At 33.9% G+C, this 16,799-nt stretch overlaps 1 protein-coding gene across 1 annotated transcript; it reads right to left on the minus strand.

Annotated features, from left to right (window-relative positions):
* Positions 1-9,068: 9,068 nt before the first annotated feature.
* Positions 9,069-11,457, minus strand: LOC145002593 (uncharacterized). The gene is made up of 6 exons (XM_078961837.1): positions 10,740-11,457; positions 10,524-10,612; positions 10,317-10,469; positions 10,183-10,253; positions 9,935-10,026; positions 9,069-9,667 (listed from the first exon to the last, which is right to left on the minus strand). Exons 1-6 carry the CDS (start codon positions 11,455-11,457, stop codon positions 9,069-9,071), a joined length of 1,722 nt encoding a protein of 573 aa, XP_078817963.1.
* Positions 11,458-16,799: the final 5,342 nt, after the last annotated feature.

Genomic DNA, 16,799 nt, shown 5'->3' on the forward strand with positions numbered 1-16,799 from the left:
AAGTGTTAAACAATACTTTTCAACTACTATGTACAGACAAGGACTAGACATTAAACATTGGAGCGCATGACCATTTTGGCATTATAGTTTGTCTAAAATCCAACAACCCTATGCGGCCCTTCAAACTAGTTTCCCCGTATCGTGAGTAGTTACAATATATTATAATAACACTTCATATATTATATCTCCCTATTCTAATACTATTGATTCTCCATTTCAAATTTTAAATTTTAAATTTCTCACTCTAATTACATTAAATTAATAACATTAAAATTATAATTATAATAAAATTACTACAAATTATAAGGTGATATAATTTCATGTAGTTATTTAAATCAGCGATTATAATTTTATATCTAAAAAAATCTCTTAATTAATAATTTATTTGAAATAATTGATTAATAATTTTGAGTTTTTACTATGAAAATTTAATTAATTTTGTAACTGTGATTCTCATGGGTTATAAACTAGTTTTATAATATATATATACATATATATATATATATATATATATATATATATATATATATATATATATATATATATATGTTCAAGATAATGATATTGAACTTAAACATAAGCTATTCTTAAAGTAGGGTAAGCATAACTCACTTACTAGAAGGTTTGGCTAGGAAGCGGGCTCTGCGGGAGCACAACTTCTGATTAGAAAGATCTTCTTCTTGGGGCCTTCTGGCGTTCTGGTACTCGCTACTAACTCCTAAGAAGGGCTAGAGAAAAGCCTTGAGGCTTTGGAAGTGTTTGGGAGAAGAGAAGCGGAAAGGTGTGAAGAAATGGGATGATTTACGCCTCTATTCATAGACTGGAAATGGCTCAACACATCGCATTACTGAGCCCTACATGTCATGTTGGTTTTCCATGTGTCACCATCTGGTGGCAATCCGTGGTAAGGAAGCAATGGCTCAGACTGCGCCACGTGTCACTCGTAGATTACTCCAAAAACTAATTATCTTCTAAAATCCGTAACTTTCGCATATGAGCTCCGTTTTTTACGTTTTTTATATCCACGTATAGGTATCGATAGTATCTACAACTTTCATTTAGACTTTGTCAGCTAAATTTGACATTATTTTTAAAGTTATATTTAACAGGCTTAGACAATTGTCCGTTAAAACACATAACTTTGTCATTTGACATCCGTTTTCGAATGTCTTTATATCTTTGAGCTCCTATTAATGGGATATTCAATTCCCATTGAGGTTGTGTCGACTAAAAATCGATCGATCTATAATTTGATTTCCTGTTTGTGCACTGTTATGCTAATTCTTAGAAAAATAATAACTTCCTCATACCAAGTCAGATTTGGACGTTCTTTTTATATAAGTTCTCGGTTTAACATATTCTACGATTTTCATTTAGATCCCTAAGGCTAAAAAGTAATTTATCAAAAACTCACTTTTTACGTTACGTGGCGTCGTAGCGGTTTTGTCGTAAAACTTCGACGGGTCATAACTTCTTCGTTATAAGTCGGATTTCAGCGTTCTTTATACATACGGAATCCTTGTGACATATACTATAACTTGGTTAAGATTATTTATGCTAAATAATATTCAATCAAAAATTCAATTTTAACGCTCATTGTCTTTAAATTGACTAGCCTGAATATGCAGGCATTACATAATGGCCATGTCAATTTAGGCTTCAATGGTGCAAACCTAGATGAGTTAGTTGATTTTAAGGTCTTGAGTCCCTTGCTCGAGGTAGTTCCAGTTGAGTCACGGGACTCAAGAAGGAAGAGATTGTGATGATCGGCTCGAGGATTGTAGTTGGAGGTTGAATAATTGGCAGATGGATTGGAATGTTACTATCTTCAACGAGGATTATGTTTTTCTAGATTTTCGTGTTTGGAGGAAAGAGAGAACAAACTTATGGTTTATATAGTTGGGGTGTAGACCCAACATGGGGGTAGATGGTTGCGGTTTTTGGCAGTAAGTATGGCACTGTGTGAATGCACAGGAGGATTCTTGCGGGTATGGTTGTCTTGAGATGTGATCAAGGGTCTGATTCCTTTGAATTTAGTTAGGTCAGGTGCTATTTGATTGCTTTAGGTGATCAAGGGATGTGAATTGGGAACGATCACTACTAGAAAAAAGGCCTTTTACGACGCTCATTGCGCGTCGTAAAAGGCTCAGACGACGCGCAAATGCGTGTCAAGGAAGGCCCTGTCATAAAGAGAGACGACGCGCATTTACGATGCTCATTTACGACGCGCAATTACGACGCGCGTTTACGACACGCAATGCGTATCAAGGAAGGCCCTGTCATAAAGGAAGTTGACACGCATTCGCGTTTCGTAACCTTACGACACGCGTGTTAATGACACGCAATGCGTATCAAGAAAGCCCTGTCAAGAAAGGCCATGTCATAAATGAAGATGACACACATTTTTGCGTATCGTAAATTTAAATGTTTTAAAAAAATAAATTTATATATTTATTAATTTTTAAATTAAATTTGCATTTAATTTCTCATAATAGAAATAAAATACCATATACAAAAAATACAATCCATTGCATAATATAAAATAAAATTTCATACTCAAAAAATAAAATAAATTGCACAAATTGTAATGTCATACAAAGAATCATTTAAATGTTAAACAAAAATAATACATTGCTAACATGGGTTATACATTCCTATAAAACTAACAAATAATCATACAACTTTGTTTCTTACTGGAAAGGAATGTCAAACATGATTACAAGTCCCCCTTAATCTTGATTACTCACCTGTTTAAGTAGAATGTTGTTGTTGAGAAGGTTACCTAGCAACAGAGAAAAACACAACACCTCTCCCACAATCACAACATCATTTACAGAGAAAGGGTTGTCAATTACTTTCATTAAGACTTTCATTCAATCACAAAAATATTAAATAAAAGGGTGAAACAGTAACTTACTTTTGATAAGTTGATCTCCCTTAGAGCAAACACAGCTAAAGCATTGAACAAGACCCTATTTCCCTCTTCTTTTAAAGTTTCCAGAATGTTTAGAATGCTCTCCTTACCCTGTTATTTCAAGTGTCAGGGGGAAAAAGTCCTCACTTTTGGTTCCCTATCAGATGCAGCATCAAGAGCAGAGAACATGATCTCACCAAACATAATCAATAATCAGATTGAATTATATATTATGAGTAAGTAATAAAGTACATGTAACACAATAAAGTATTATTAAGGAACTTATGATTTCAAATATTATTTTTTACACTCAGATGCCAAAATATTTTATGTTATTCTTCTACAAGTTGAGAACCAACTCAAACATGAAAGATAATAGTCCATCTGGCAGCTTTTGATGACATGGCAAATGAAATTTCTCAGAGATAGAATAATACCTGTACTATTAAAATGATGGCAACCACAACAGGTGGTCCAATAACTACAGCCAAAAACATGCCTTTAATCATGTATGGAAAGAAAAGAAAGATTGTTTGTTGCAATCATAAATCCCATGTGTTACAAACTTATATCCAAATTTAAATTAAATAAAAAGAGAAAACTATAAAAACAAATTATATCCAAGGTAATACACCATACAACAAAATAGCAGAGTCCATCAGTATTGTTACAAACCCATGAAGGAAGTGGAAGTTACTGGAAAAAAAAAACATATGATTTGAGGCCTGTTCTCCATTCTTCCTAATAAGATAAATTGAGAAGCATTTTTCAAAAAAAGACCATTTTCTTAATTATTAGAACACATTAGGAAAGCTTTATACTCTTTGATTTAAGAAGCTAAGTAAACTATAAGAAATCCACAACAAAAAGAAACTATAAGAAATCCACAACAAAAAGATTTGAAACTTACCTGTCCAGTAAGAAGAGGGGTATCAGCAACAAGCTTGAAAGCAACAGGCCTTGGAGTATGCACAGGCCAAGCCTGCAAATAAAAATTGCATCAAGTATAAAAGAGAACAGGGAAACTGATATTAAAAACAAGAACTTTGATCATTAGAAAAAAAGAGAGAGAAAAATAGAGAGGGAAGAAATGGAATGGAATGACTCATTCCATTCCATTCCATTCTATATTCCAACCTTTACCTTGTTTTCTTATCATTATCAGTTGTATCTGCACCTCTTTCATTTCCTGCAAGATTTAAAAATTAAGAATGGCATGTGATCGTGAAGATTCCTCATTTGCATCTGTTGTCCTTCTGATTGTAAATTAGTAAAAGCATAATATAAAAAAATGAAGTAGAGAAGTGACTTCTGTACTTGATAATATATTCCTCATTTAGGCAAAACGGCTTGAAGAACGCAACATACAGCAGCTTGCAACATAGGTTCCCTGTCGCTTTCAAATATGGTTTCCAACAACTGCTTGCATTTTAGTTTGTTCAGCTTTGTTTTTACTTCCTCCATATTAGAAGATCAATTTGGCTTACACAACGCGTATAATCTGGAGGAAAGGTTAAGTCCATCTGCAACAACCTGTTCTTCAATAGGAGTAACTTGACCAATGCAACGTTTTTTCCAAGATCCTGAAACCCAAGAACTGCTACCAAGCACACGTGCCTCCATGTCTAGTAATGCATCCATTTTCTCCTTCCAACCAAATTCATCCTTTACTCTACCATAAATTTCTAACGTGTCTATTCTTGGTAAGGTTGATCTGTTGAAAGTTGTTCCTATGGAGATTGTAATTTCTTCATTAGCTAGAAGGGATTCTGCAACTGTAAATGGGATGTCATACCATGACCTCATGCCTTCGTCTAGTTTTATAACTCTTTGGAAAATTGTTATCTCAGAGGGTACATTGTTTGCTAATGTGTTCCCCACATGGACACGAAATCCAACCATTACTATGTTTGGATTCGAATTTGGAAACTGTTACCTGGAATGGGAAAACACAAGGTATCAATCATGAATCAATACAAATAATTCAGGGGCTGTTTCTTTTTTCTTTTATTTTCGCATCAAGTCTTGTATGGTAAAGTGGTTGAATTGTTAGCAATTATAAAACAGCCCCTAAGACCAAATGACCATTTTACCCTTACATCCTAACAAAAAAAATTCATAATCATCATCAATTTTAACATGAGAGAAGTTGGTGGAAAAAATATTAAGGGCAAGTAGGGGAAGGGTTGGTGTTTTGATACACTAAGCTGTCCAGATTAAGTGGTTAACCAAGAAAGCCCATCAAGTCAAACAAAAAAAATAAAACATAAATAGCATTGTAACAAAGCATACCTTGAACCCTGTAGGCGTAGGACTTTCAAGAAATCCTTCTTCTGTGGACCAAATCCAGGTCAAGGAATTTCTTCTGTATATCTGGATTGAAATTAGGGCATGTGTCTCCAAAAAAAAGATCAACAAAGAAAGTAAGGACCTTCACATTAACCGATTCAGAGTTGCAATTATCCAATGCATCGAAAAAGACCAAAATATCCCCACACTGAGAGCCAAATCTGTCATCAAGTTCTTTTGAAAGATCTCCATCAGACATGAAAAACTTTAGCAATTGTGCCCTTGAAGGATCCTTTATGATGCTGTCTATGATATCAACAGCTTTGGAGACTCCACATTCGTTAACAGAGCTATCAACACTTTCTCTTCTCTATCTTTCTGCTCGTTTTTTCTTTTCTTTCCCATTTTCTGTTCAGTCTTGTCGCGCACACACAAACACCATCTAGGAAGTAGGACGACGTGAACGATGGTGGAGGTGATAGCCGGCGGTGGGTGGTTTAGGGATTTTAGAGAATATGAGATATTTTTGTTCAGAGAGAGAAAGTGGAATCGATGAGAATGTAAGCTTCGGTTACTATATAGCAGAGATGGCATCATGCTTGAAGGTGGTTACAATCAGCATTGATTTTGGGTGGATGGTAGGTGAAGTGGGGATGTCGATCGACGTTTCAGAGTAAAATCAGAGATTGGAGAGCCCAAGAGGAGAGAATGAGAGCCCAAGAGTAAAATCACAAAAGTATGGAGTGTGACTGAGTTTTTAAGGTTCAATGGTAGTGACGATGGCTTAGGGTTTGCAGATGGTGGTGTGGGGGTCGTCGGTTGCTTTACAAAGGGATATGAAGTCGAGACGAAAAGTCGAGATTGACCCATCTGGTAATAAACGGACTCGGGAAGCTGAACAAAATGACCCGAGATTGACCCATCTAGTAACAACGCTATTGATGCCATTCCTTCCATTTTCGACTGTTCATCCTCCACTTCCTCTACTGCTACTTCTTCACCATCTTCTATTTTTTCTGTATTTAGACTTGAGAGTATAATTAGGGCTTTTTCTAACAATTTCAACATCGAGTGGGAGATATGGTGGTTCCAGTAGGTAGAAGTGAGGGAAGAAGTAGGCAGCAGTCAATGTCGGGAGGGGGAAGGAAGGAGCGTCCATAATTTGGGCAAGAGGGAAAGGAGAAAAAAAAAGGAATTAAGGCGGGATTTTTAATTTTTTCAGAATTTCATTTCCCCCTACTGTTAAAGGATGGAACGCGCGTTCCATTAAAAATTATAAAGCGACATCCTTAGACGACGCGCATTTTATTATAGGTGCCCTCCGTGTTTTTTTTAGACACTGATTTAAGGGCGCGCAATAATGCGTGTCTTCTATCCTTAATTTTTTTGAAGAGATGACATTTTTCTAATGTCACTCTCCTTTGCGTAACATAGATCAATGAGCGTCGTATTTTGCGCGTCGTAAAAGGCCTTTTTTCTAGTAGTGGATAAATTTTGTTGACTCTAATGTATCCTGACTATGAAAATGATGTCTCATGTAGTTATGATGGATTCTAGCGATGAATTGATGGTCGGTGATAATATGGATTTGGTTAAGCCGGTTTGAGATTTACTTTGTCTGCAATGCCAGATAGTGGTAGTTCGAACCCTAAGTTGGGGGAGAAATGTGTAATTTTCTTGGAGGATCATCAACATGTTCGATTTATGGTTTTGGCATAATATGTCACATGTATCTGTGGTTCGAGTATACGAGATTTTGGTTCAAGATTTTGTGAAAACAGGGTACAAGGAAAGTTCCCACAGATGTATGTGCTTAGTAATGCATGAGTTGTCCTCGCTACAAGAAGTTTTTGGACAAGGATCTCATTTTATCCAATGGTTTCTTCCGGGATCGTTGATGTTTAGGTTATGGGGCGTTTTTGGTCGCTCAGGTTGGGTATCGATTATTAAGGGATTTGTTAGCTTGTTGTATAGATTTTTATCTTTAGTCTAGGATGAGTAGTTGATGAGCTGTCAATAAACTTCAGAGTTTTCTATATGTAGTTCCACGTAGCCTTTGTTCAGTAGTGTATTAGATCATTGGATTAGTTGTCAATGCATTCTTGATCGTGGGCCATTTCTTTCATCATGTGGCTGCGGTCTTTCAAAAGTTTTGAGTTGTAGCAGTGAAAGTTCAAGGGATGTGTCAACCTATCGTCAAAATATATACATTGTACCTTTTGGCTTATAGGTTTGGGTACCTTCAATTCTTGGTAATGGAAGTATTGTTCATAGTAGGCTCGTGTTTGGCAACTGTCCTTGGTTATTAGCATTTCGGACGTCGGAACGGTATTGTTTAATTTTCTAGGTATGGATTTGGATCTACATTAAATCCAATTTTGGCATGTCATATTAATGGGTTTGGTATTTGAGTTAAACCGACCAAGGTTTTAGCAGCATTTCTGGATAATTTTGGAATTTTTATCAAGTTAGTTATGTGTTGGTGGAATATATCCAGTTGCAGTCAAGGGTTGTACCTTATTTTAGACATTTATGAGCATGTTTCTATTAATGATTGAGGTTCATTTTTTTGTTAGATCTACTAGTACATCACCTTTTGGGTAAGGTCATGAGGAAAAGGATTGTGGTAGATCCATGGTTGATTTTAGTTTCTCTTGAGGGTGTGTATTATAATAAGTTCATAGATATTGTTGGGATGGGTGTATGTGGACTGAACAAGATAGCAAAGGAGCACTTGGTTCAAATTATAGTCATTTTTATTTTTGGGTTATAACCTTGGAGTTGGAACAAGTTTATAACAACCTATCTCATTCTCTGGTTGTGTGTGACCATGTTTTTGTCTAATTTTACATTGGTAGCAACCTGTTTTGCGAAAGGAAATGTGTGTATAGAAGCGTATGGATCTTGTGGTGTGTTGCTTAGTATTAAGAGGGATGTTTATTAGGTTCCTGCAAGTTTTTGGGTTGATGGTTGTGTATCTTTAGGCCCATGTGGTGCTGGTCGTGAGTCTTCAGGCTAGTGATGGAATGACGGCAATATCAACATAGTACCTTGAGCACATTGTTTTAGTGGTTAGAACGTATCATGATGTGTTGAGAATCAGTGGTTGTATGATTCATATGGGTGGGACCTAATAGTCATTTTTTGAGACTCTTAGGTCTTAGATCGTTTGCCTTATTGACATGTTCGGGTGTTAGTGCATCGTTAAGAGTCAAGAGACTCAGTGACCAGCCGGTTTGGGTTATGTGGATAATAAAATTTTGTTAGGAGTATTAACTGTACATTAGAAGTCTATCATTGAATGTTTACATTATGAACCTATTTTCTTGTGGGATGTCTATTAGGAGGTTGCTTACTAATGTTTGGTATTAGTTTTGAAAACTCGAGTCATGAAGTTGGTTTGTGGTTGTAAATCTGAGAGTTCCGGATTTAGGTGGTTTTCTCTGGAAGTCGGGTTATACAGTTAGGGAGACAAAGAAAATTTGTATGGTTGAGTATTTTAAGTTATTGGGTTGTTTGTTGGCAGTTGTGGCTTTCCAAGTGGTTTCTCAGGTTTTATTTATAAGATACCTTGATTTCAAGATGTTTAAAGGGAGCTTATGCAATCTGTTGACGTAGTTTCTGTTAGGGAATTTCGAAAATTTGGGTTATAGAAAATCTGGATCACAAACAGGAATCGAAAATAATTCAAATTTGGTGTTTTCTTGTGCCAAAATGCTACATCTCGAGACTCCATAGCTTCCTTAAAAGTTTTTGGATCAGTCTCAAGATGAGAGGAATATGAATATTGTTTCTTTACTTTATCCCTCGAACCTTCAACTAAAAATAGTTGAAATTCATCGCCAAAATTTTTCGCGACCCAACCTCATTTGCTTTTACGAAGTTGCTGTGTTTCTGGAATTGAAACAACTTCCTTACCATCTGATTTAGGCACCTCACTTGAGCTTGGAATCAGATCTTTTGGTCTTTGAATTGAAGAATACCGCAACTCATCAAAAATCGCATCCCGCGACTCTATAATGGTATGAACAGAATATGCCTCATTAGGTTCTATAACATAAAACCTATAAGCTTTGGAATGTTCTGCATATCCAATAAATATGCAGTCAATTCCTCTTTCACCTAAATTTTTCTTTTTAGGTTCGGGTAATTTCACAACTGCTCTACATCCCCAAATTCGAAAATAATTCATATTTGGTGTTTTCTTGTGCCAAAGCTCATAAGGAGTAACTTTGTTCCGTTTATTAGGAACACGGTTTAGCACATAATTGGCTGTGAGCATAGCTTCACCCCAAAAGCCTTCACTTAAACCCGAAAAAGAAAGCATCGAATTTACCATTTCTTTTAGAACTCGATTTTTCCGTTCAGCAACACCATTTTGCTGTGGATTATAAGGAGCTGTGGTTTCATGAATAATTCCAACCGATTGAAAATATTCAGAATCCATGTACTCTCCTCCCCTATCTATCCGAAGATATTTTATAGAAATACCCAACTGTAATTCGACTTCGGTTTTATATACTTTAAATTTTTCCAAAGCTTCATTTTTGGAATGTAACAAGTATACATAACAAAACCGACTTGAATCATCAATAAAGGTAACAATGTACTCTTTATTTCCCAAGGAAGGTGTAGCATGGAAATCACATAGATCACTATGTATCAATTCCAACACTTTTAATTTTCTATTAACATTTGGAAATGGTTGTTTCGTGATTTTAGTTAACATACAAGTTTTGCATTTTTTAGAATTAATGTCAAAAGTTGGAATCAATCCGGATTTTGACATTTCAACCATTCTTTTAATATGAACATGTCCTAATCTATTATGCCATAACATAGAATTATCAAGATTAAATGCAGAAGTCATACAAGTAGATTTGACATGTGATGCAAAACAACTTATAACATCTAACTTAAAAACACGATCAAAATAATAACCAAATCCCACAAATATTCCACATTTAGACAACACATACTTGTTCGACTCAATCACTTGTTTATAACCCATACAATTCAACAAACCACTAGACACAAGGTTCTTTCGAACCTTTGTAACATACAATACATCAAACAAATTAATTGTTTTTCCAGAAGTAAACGTAATACTAACAACACCAGATCCTAAAATTGGCTTTGATCCTTCATCCGCTATGTGTAAGACAGAACCTTTATTTACTATGTTCAACTTCATGAACCACCGTTCATCATTACACACGTGATGTGTAGAACAGGTATTAAGCCACCATGAATCTGTATCAACCCCCTGTACAAAAGAAACTTCTAGAGTTAGTAGCATAACATTGAATACTGAACTTACAAGATCAATAGAAATTTGACCTTTGATTGCAGATTGATCATGAGATCCACTGCCACCACCAGTACCATCTTTTCCACTACCACTTGCACCTTTATTTCCAAGTTTCACCCGACAGTCACGTTTCATATGCCCTTTCAGATGGCATCTCCAACACACAAGTTCCTTGGAATCCTTGTATTATTTTTTTGGACTTCTTGTTGTGACCCTCATATTTACGTTTTTTGCCCTTGCCCTTGTGATTAGAATTGTATTCTTTATCACATTCAGCCATATGAACTTGGGGTTGTCCAAAATCAGATTTGCCCTTTCCAGTTCCTTTGTCATTCTCTTGATCACGAAGTCCTTCTTCGATTTTCAAATGACTTCCAAGTTGAATCAATCTTATTTCTTCCTTTCTATGTTTCAGATGGTGTTTGAAATCCTTCCATGAGGGTGGAAGTTTATCAATCACACTTGAAACAGCAAAGGATTCATCCATGGACATGTTGTGTTGTTTGAATTGACCATAAATTCGTAGGATTTCATTATATTGTTCCATTACAGATCGAGAATCAACCATTTTATAATTGTTGAAATCAGAAACAATGAACTTTTTACTTGAAGCATCTTCTGCAATATATTTTGCTTCAAGTGTATTCCATAATTCACTTGCAGTTTCAATGTTTTGATGAGTGTCAAAGAGGGAATCACACATACCATTAAGAATGTGACCAAGGCAGATGTAGTTGTCATTCTCCCATTTGCTTCTCCTTCTGATTTGTTCGAGACTTGCATCTTCAACCTCTTCTAGTTTTGGAGTAGAGAGAACATAAACAACTTTTAAAGTGGTCAACCAGAAGTGCATCTTCTTTTGCCAACGTCTGAAATCTTGGCCCTGAAATTTCTCCAATTTGCCAAAAGAAGTATTCATGTCTTTCAATGAATTTCCAGCCATCTTTTCAAGAAAACAAAATATCAAACAAGATTGTTAGGGAATTTCGAAAATTTGGGTTATAGAAAATATGGATCACAAACAGGAATCGTGTTATACACTTTCCTTGTTTGATATTTCGACTCTAATTGCCTTGGGTATCTCGAAAACCATACTAGGATAATTCCTAAAGAACAATTCTGATTTTAGGCACAAAACCAGAATCAATTTTGAGAGAGAATGAAGAAGAAATCGATATCCGTTTTTAGTGTGTTTCAAAGAAGTCGTTGTGTTTCCCAGACTTATCCACACAACGGATAAAACGAGAATAGTTTTCAACTTTCAGAAAATACAAATTATACCTTGTATTTGCATCTTTAAAGAATAACAAATTAGTCCTCGTACTGTTCTAAAAAAAAAAATCGGGCCGCTGCCCCGAACCCCGACTTGACACAGTAGATCAGGGTTCAGTACTAACAATATTTAGTAAATACAAGTGTGCACTCCCACACCTACTAACTTGTATTATAACTAAAACACTGTTCTTGAAACACTTGTTAAATCCATTACACTAAAATATATTTGGTGATTAAATCACCAACAATTTCAAAGATCCTAACCAAGAAGGATTTCAATGATGAAATGCATTTTAAGTAAGGGAGAGTTGTAACGTCCTATTTCAAGAAGTTTCTTATTATGGGATTATGGACAATAAATGGATCAAGTAAAGGTGTTGGGCTTCAAGGAAATAGGGTTTAGACCTATCACACCCTGCTAAAGCGGAAATACGAGGCGTGACAGTACAGAGGGTTTCATAGCAAAAGTTAAAAGACAACAACAACCATAGTATTAAAAATCATTACAAATTTACAATGAGTCTGAACAACTTTTTAAAAGAAATTACAATGTATTTAAAACTCAACACGTGCAAATGCTCCTACACGTGTTGTTTCTCTACGTGTCTTTTAATAGATGATTCCTGAAAAAGCATATAAACGAGTGTCATCTATAAAATTAGTTGGTGAGTACTCACAGGTTAAAAATAATACTGGTTTAATGAAACGTGATCAAAGTTTTGATAGAAGTTTTCATAAATGAAACTACATTGTTAAAATGAATAAATAATTTTGTATAAACAAAGTTCTTTGTCATCATGATGAATAAAGTACGTTGCCCAAATGAGGTGCAACGTTCATATTCTCATGGGAAATAAAGTTTGTTATTAAAACGAGTAACAAGTTTCATTGCTATGATGAACAAACAAGTTCGTTGTTACAAGGAGCAAACAATTGCATTGCTAAAACAAGTATATAAATTTCCATTAATAAAATTTCATTGCTATAATGAGAAACAAAGTTTGTTGCTATAATAACTAAGCTAGTTTGTATGTATATGAGCAAACAATGAGTTCACAACCAAGCCTATGATTGATGCCCTATTAAGATCTATGCTTATCGTTCCATAGATTATATGGTATTATGCACTCCAACAATTGGGTAAGTGAGGAGTTATCAATTCCTAATAGCGCTATCCATAATGACCATTGGCTCAAAGAGTTAATGGTTGGAGTAAATTGTAAGGGAAAGGACTTAAGACGATAAGGTCTCATGTTTAAAGTTGCATAGACATAGATAGCAAAATATAGCAATCAAGTTTGATACAAATCAATTTAAATACAACGAACAATAAACAGTTTTCCGGACATGCTTTTCCACCCCAACACATAAAAACCGAAAATAGGGGGAGTCGCGAATACTCACAATGCATTAAGATGATGCAAATGGTGTCATGAACTACGTTCAACTTGTACCACTATCGATTCCTACAATAATGGTATATGCTAGTGAGTCTCTAATCAAAATCTAACACTGGTATACCTACTACTACAACAGAATTATGTCAATATTGTGTCAAATTTTAATATTGTTAAGTTACAAACATTTTTCTATGAAATTTAGATTTCTATGAATCAATTTGTTGTATAACAAATTCAAGTGAAATTTCCCATTATTGAAATGTTAAAATTTAACATTTTAGGAGGTGTTCAATAATTAAATATTTAAAAAATAAGTCAATTTAGTTCTAAAGTTTCCCAAACTTTGCATTTCGGTTTTAATTGAAGTCAAAGACATTAAGATAAGCTTTCTTGTATTTTTTTTTTATTTGTCTAGCTATTTTCCACCATTTTAATTTCTTGAATAATCATAAAATCATGAAAAATACTAAACAGTTAATAAAAATTACCAAAATTCTCATTTTGGTTGTAACTGTGTTAAAACACCTCCAGGTAAATTTTCATGGATTATAGATATGTATAACCATTCTAACTACATTTAATTCGCTAGATAGATATAAATTCATGAAAAATATCAATGAGTGAAGAAAATTTCCCAAATTTTGTACATTAAGGATATGCTACATATATATAATATGGAAAAAATATAAAAATGGATTTTCAAATACTTTAACAGAATTTTCTGATTTTGTGTATTTATTCTATCAATATAGAGACTAATAGAAAACAGTTTCAAAATTTCACCAAACTTTCTTTGCTAGTGTTATTATAAATCTAAAATCTACGAAAATTATAAAAGTTGGTTTCCAAATAGTTTAAATATTTTTATTTGTTTTATTCACTTAAATAAGAATTCATTCATGAATAATTTTAAAGAGTTAATGAAAATAACCAAACTTTTTATAAACTTCATATAAAGTGTATATAATTTGGGTCAAAAACAAAAATTGGTTTTCAAATAGTGTAACCCAGTTTTATGATTTTTGTATGTTTACTATAGCAAAAATGAAGATAATTAGAAAAAAATATGTAAAATTTCCCAAACATGGTGTTCCACTTTTATTAAACATATATAATTTGGAAAAAAAATTCAAAGGTGATTTTCATATATAGGAGTTTGATTTTCAAAATTCTTATGTATTTAATAAACAAAAATTAGAATAAATAATAAACAGTTTGGATAATTCCTGAAAAATTTTGTAAAATTATTTATGTTCTATGTAATATGGAAAAAATATCAAGAGTGATTTGTAAACAGTGGAGTCCGATTTTTAGATTTATGAATATTTAATCCTAGGAAAATAGAAAAAAATAGCATACAGAGGAGAAAAATTATCCAACTTTTTATATATCATCCTAATGTAATATAAGATGTTCTGGTAAATTTTCATTAATTTTATATAAGTAAAACTATTTTTTTTTGTTTTAGTCCTTTATATACTCAAAAATCATGGAAAAATATAAATACATTATGAAAATCCTCAAAATAAGTTTTTGAGTATTAAACATAACCTAGAAGAAATGAAAGTTGTTAAATGCTCTTTTAATATCACGTAACTTGATTTTATGATTTATTTGAGTTAATCATAAAGAAAAATAAAAATTATCGAAAACAGTAACGAAAATTGATGAAACTTCATGATGGATGTTTATTAATGTTAAGTGTCATCCACGAATTTATCCAAGATTTATGGACCTTAGAAAGTATTTTATATGATTTATTACTCTATTTTCTTGCAATAATTATAATAACTCAGAAAAATGAGTTATTTTCTGAAAATTTACAAATCATCTTATTTTGTTGTTTAGATTTTGGAAAAAAAAATCGTATTTGAAATGAAAAGAAGTTTTACATATTTATTTGGGAATGAATCCTTTATGAACATATTTGAAAGCTTTTAACGACAAACTTTGATCATCTAGCATCTAAGCTTGAAGATCACCACATGCATGTTGGTTTGAAGACCATTCATGAGTTTGAAATGTTCAAAAGTTGTTTTTGAATGAAAACTTAGGATGCATGTGGTGTCTTTCCACCAAAACGTGTAGAAAAGTGCATTTCCTTGATTTTGACTTAGGTTTAGGTCATGAGACTTCACCATCTACAACATGCATATTGTTTTGGGTGAAATTCTACCACCATCATCATCAAAACCGTGAGTAGGTGCAAATGTTCATGATTTTACAATAGAATTGAATAGAAGAATGAGAAAGTGCAAGAAAAATAGTAAAACATGAAGGAAAGTAAAGTAGAAATCGATTTTACCTTCAAGAACACCACAAGATGGTGAAGATTTCGAGTTTAAGTAGTGGTTTTGGGTCCTATTTTCTGGAAAATTCCGTGGTTGGGAGGGAGGATGAGAGAAAATGGTGGTGGCGGTGGTGGAGAGAGTATAATTAAGAACATTGTCTATCCCTAAGTTTTTCTTTAATATAGTTTTATTCCATAATTATTTTGATATGTGTGTGTGTGTGTGTATATATATATATATATATATATATATATATATATATATACACATAAAATAATTATTTTGTTTTTGATATTGATAGGATATTAGGACAGAGTAACAACTAGGTACAATGCTTACCTTAACTTTTTCCAACATACCGGCTAGAAACTTGGTTATTCGATGTAATAGCCCAGCATAACAACTAATTATAATCTTCCAGTGTAATTTTCGGCATTATAACGATTAGCCATAATATCAGTCTTAAAGCTTAGGTAGGGTAACTACTGGATATAATATTATCCTTAACGTTACATGCTTTTTGAAAAAATGATGATATATTACAAAATAATAATACTTTTGTAAAACATTTTGATATAGTTCTATAACATGTATCCCCACCACCACCACCACATAAAACATTTGAAACTAGTAAAAGCAGGGCCATGAAACTCACCATTGTATCGTGATTCGTTTATGTAAGGTAGATTCAGGGCTAGGAACTTCAGAGATCACCTCGGGATAGACCACCGCATCTAGATAGTGAGAGAGAATGCTTTGGAATGGTGTGTAGAATGGGTTATGCAGACCTTCCTATTTATAACAGATTTTTAGTGCACGTGGTGCAAATATTTGTGTGCGTCGTGCTTGAGCTTCGTGGCTCTGTCTAGGAGTCGTCGCATGTCATTCGCTCGCTGGACCGCATCACCCGCAATCTTCTCGAATCTGGGGTCAGAGTGCATGTCGTGCATGGTGCGCATAACGCACGCACAAGAATGATTTTGATAAAATCATAACTTCTACATACGATCTCTGATCTTTACCCTCTTTATGTATGTGTGATGGTCTCAATGAGTACTACAACTTTCCTTTTGGTTGTTTTGGCTAGTTTTGAATTTCATCTTTTGCCCTAACGTGGGTATAATTAAATGATTTTATAAAAATCATATATTCCTCATACGAACTCCATTTTTGGTGTTCTTTATCTTAATGCCCTAACGTGGATATAGTTCTATAACATGTATCCCCACCACCACCACCACATAAAACATTTGAAACTAGTAAAAGCAGGGCCATGAAACTCACCGTTGTATCGTGATTCGTTTATGTAAGGTAGATTC

Source organism: Lactuca saligna, chromosome 6, assembly GCF_052625555.1.
Source record: "Lactuca saligna cultivar CGN05327 chromosome 6, ASM5262555v1, whole genome shotgun sequence".
Classification (NCBI taxonomy): domain Eukaryota; kingdom Viridiplantae; phylum Streptophyta; class Magnoliopsida; order Asterales; family Asteraceae; genus Lactuca; species Lactuca saligna.

Bases quoted from the DNA above. Each gene is read 5' to 3' on its own strand.
- LOC145002593 (XM_078961837.1), bottom strand. From the start codon at position 11,457: ATGGCTGGAAATTCATTGAAAGACATGAATACTTCTTTTGGCAAATTG. The intron at 10,470-10,523 runs GTAAGTTCAGTA...TCTTTTGTACAG, and splicing joins GTCAAATTTCTATTGATCTT to GGGGTTGATACAGATTCATG. The intron at 10,027-10,182 runs GTATGTGTTGTC...ATGGCATAATAG, and splicing joins CAAGTGATTGAGTCGAACAA to ATTAGGACATGTTCATATTA.